The sequence below is a fragment of the Zingiber officinale genome, chromosome 5A (genome assembly GCF_018446385.1).
Source record: "Zingiber officinale cultivar Zhangliang chromosome 5A, Zo_v1.1, whole genome shotgun sequence".
Taxonomy (NCBI): Eukaryota; Viridiplantae; Streptophyta; class Magnoliopsida; order Zingiberales; family Zingiberaceae; genus Zingiber; species Zingiber officinale.
The window spans coordinates 867,227-869,751 of NC_055994.1; the positions used below are offsets into that span (position 1 = coordinate 867,227).

A 2,525-nucleotide genomic window follows, 5' to 3' on the forward strand; every position below is an offset into this window, starting at 1 on the left:
TGCTTGGCTCAGTCTATCTTCAATGATGAAATATGGTACCTTGCTGACTCGAGATGGGACCGCAATGGGGCATTCTATTAATTATATGCATGAGACGGAACCTATCATTCTTGTCCAAGAAGAAGAGGAGAAGGAGATGAACATACGTTGTGCAAGACATTCTCCACGTCCCTATCCAGACTACGCATTCTGATCAGCTTCTTGTGCATGGAGTCAAACTAAAACCACGAAAAACAAAAACAGTAATTGTTCAAGAATTTGACCACCTGCAACATAAAACCAAAACTGAACACCTCAAAAGCCCTCGATCAATCCAACCATTTCCGCAGACTGAGGAACCCGAACGCCTCAAATCAATCAAAGCGTTTTCCAGGCTAAATCAATCATGTTGCCGACAAAGAATAAACACGAACGATCTGTTGCCAATATTCAACACCAAACACTCCATAATTAAAGCTGGAAACATGACATTCTGTGTTCATATCGCTTTCATGTATAGATCCTCAAACCTAACAAGCTCCCAAAATAGTTTATTCCCATATTGTTGACTCATGTGTATACATAACCAAACAGGCTAGAGCAAAACTAGATGATTGATCCAATAGAGTTTGTATCTCAAAGGGTGAGTTTCAGTGGCTGGTCATCAGCATCATCCCAAACCAAGTTTATTTCATACTGAGGAGTGTAATCCTGCAAAAGGTCATTCCAAGGTTTATTATTTCAATCTTTATTAACTGAATTACCAACTTCTTAGCTACCTCTAACTTTCCGACGAGCTCCTTCGCCGACGGAGCGGAGATGATGATGTGCCGAGCAGCCTCGCTTATGAACCCTTCCGCGACGGCCATGTCGATAAACAACAGTAGAGAATCATAGAAACCTTCCACATTTAGCAGCCCGACCTGCCAATTTGCAAACAGAACATACTTAGAATGGATCATAGAATGAAATCATACAATCAACTTTACCGGTTTCTTGTGAATCCCTAACTGAGCCCATGTAATGACTTCAAGAAGTTCTTCGAGCGTTCCATATCCACCTATAGAACAAGAACCACATCAATGCATGCCTGAAAGGGCTAATTCATTAAGGAGCTTAAAGAAGAGTGAACACTAGATTAAACCAGGGAGTGCAATGAAGGCATCTGCCCGGCGCGCCATCTCGGCTTTTCGTTCATGCCGATCGGTCACAGTCAGCACTTCTCCAACAGCCTGATCGGCTAACTGCAATTGGATCAATGAGACAAAATCTGATTAATTATCTGACGAAATTAAATAGATACCAATGAATTAAGAGAGTGCTAGTTACAAACAATAACCACATGTTAAGAAAAGCATAGATGCCGAAGAACAAACTGAAATGAAAAAAGAATTTGAATTCTCACACCATCCTTTCCGTCCAACAACATTAAAAAACAAGATTCTGTGATTTTTTTTCCAAGGAATATGTGGAACGTTGCTTCATGTTTAATTTTGACTAAAAAGACATTCACTTTTGGAATCTCTTTAAACAAAAGACCAGTTGGAACATTTTCAATGGGCAAATCAATGAAAGAAAAAGTATCCAAACAAGATTTTTGCAACCGTGCAAAATAGTAAATCGTTAATTTTAATCTTGCAATTCATATTAAGGATAGAGTAAAATTTAACACATATATGTATCATTAATTACCTCGCTTGGCAACAAAGAACTCGTGGTCACCCTGCACAAAAGAGAACAAACTAAAAGAAATTTATGAAACCCTTAAACCAAGAGAGACCATGAAGAGAAGGAAGAGAGAGAGAGAATATAAACCCTAGAACATGACGACCACCATCATGCACTGCATGAGAAAGAAGCCCCATCAATCCAATGCTCCCTCCTCCGTACACCAAATCAATGCCACTCTTCACCTACATGATATAAAAACCATGCATGAAACACTCATGATGTTTCACAGTAGAATATAGCTAGATCATAAACTCAAACTTTTGTTCAGAAATAAAAATTAAACCACCAGTAATTTGATCACTAAATGGAAACATGTAGTTAATATATTCTGCAGATATCGTAATTAGGTACATGTGTTAACTATATATTGAATTTGAATGATTCTGAAAAGAAACTGGAAAAAAAAAATGGTGAGCTACCAATTCATTTCCGAGCTCCACGGCAGCCTGCTGGTAGCTTGTCTTCTTCCCCGGTTGACTTCCACAGAAGACACAAATCCTCTTAAACCTAGATCTCTCCTCCTGCTTCCCTTTCTCTGCCTCCATCACCTACCTTGATTCTCAGTAGGTTTATCTCGATCGCCCTGCACTATTTATAGGAGATAGGCGAAGAGGAAGATAACAAAACAAGAAGGAAAAAATGTAAATTAATAGCGTATATCGAAAGGTACTGTCGGGAGGGGCTGAATGGCTAAATCTAATGAAAAGGGGGTAGATTTGGTAATGGATCTGACGGCGGATCACGTGCGCATTGTTGACTAATGAGCGCGAGTGGTGGCGGTTGGTAGCGGTCTAACGTGGCGGGTTTCACTATTA

The 2,525-nt window shown here is 39.7% G+C and overlaps 1 protein-coding gene across 1 annotated transcript; it reads right to left on the reverse strand.

The window, feature by feature from the left end:
• Positions 1 to 436: 436 nt before the first annotated feature.
• LOC121982563 (cytokinin riboside 5'-monophosphate phosphoribohydrolase LOG-like) lies at positions 437 to 2,313 on the reverse strand. The gene is made up of 7 exons (XM_042535714.1): positions 2,130 to 2,313; positions 1,795 to 1,892; positions 1,672 to 1,702; positions 1,124 to 1,223; positions 969 to 1,039; positions 759 to 902; positions 437 to 690 (listed from the first exon to the last, which is right to left on the reverse strand). The coding sequence occupies exons 1-7, from the start codon at positions 2,253 to 2,255 to the stop codon at positions 616 to 618; spliced, it is 645 nt and encodes a 214-aa protein (XP_042391648.1). The 5' UTR covers positions 2,256 to 2,313; the 3' UTR covers positions 437 to 615.
• Between the last annotated feature and the right edge of the window lie 212 nt (positions 2,314 to 2,525).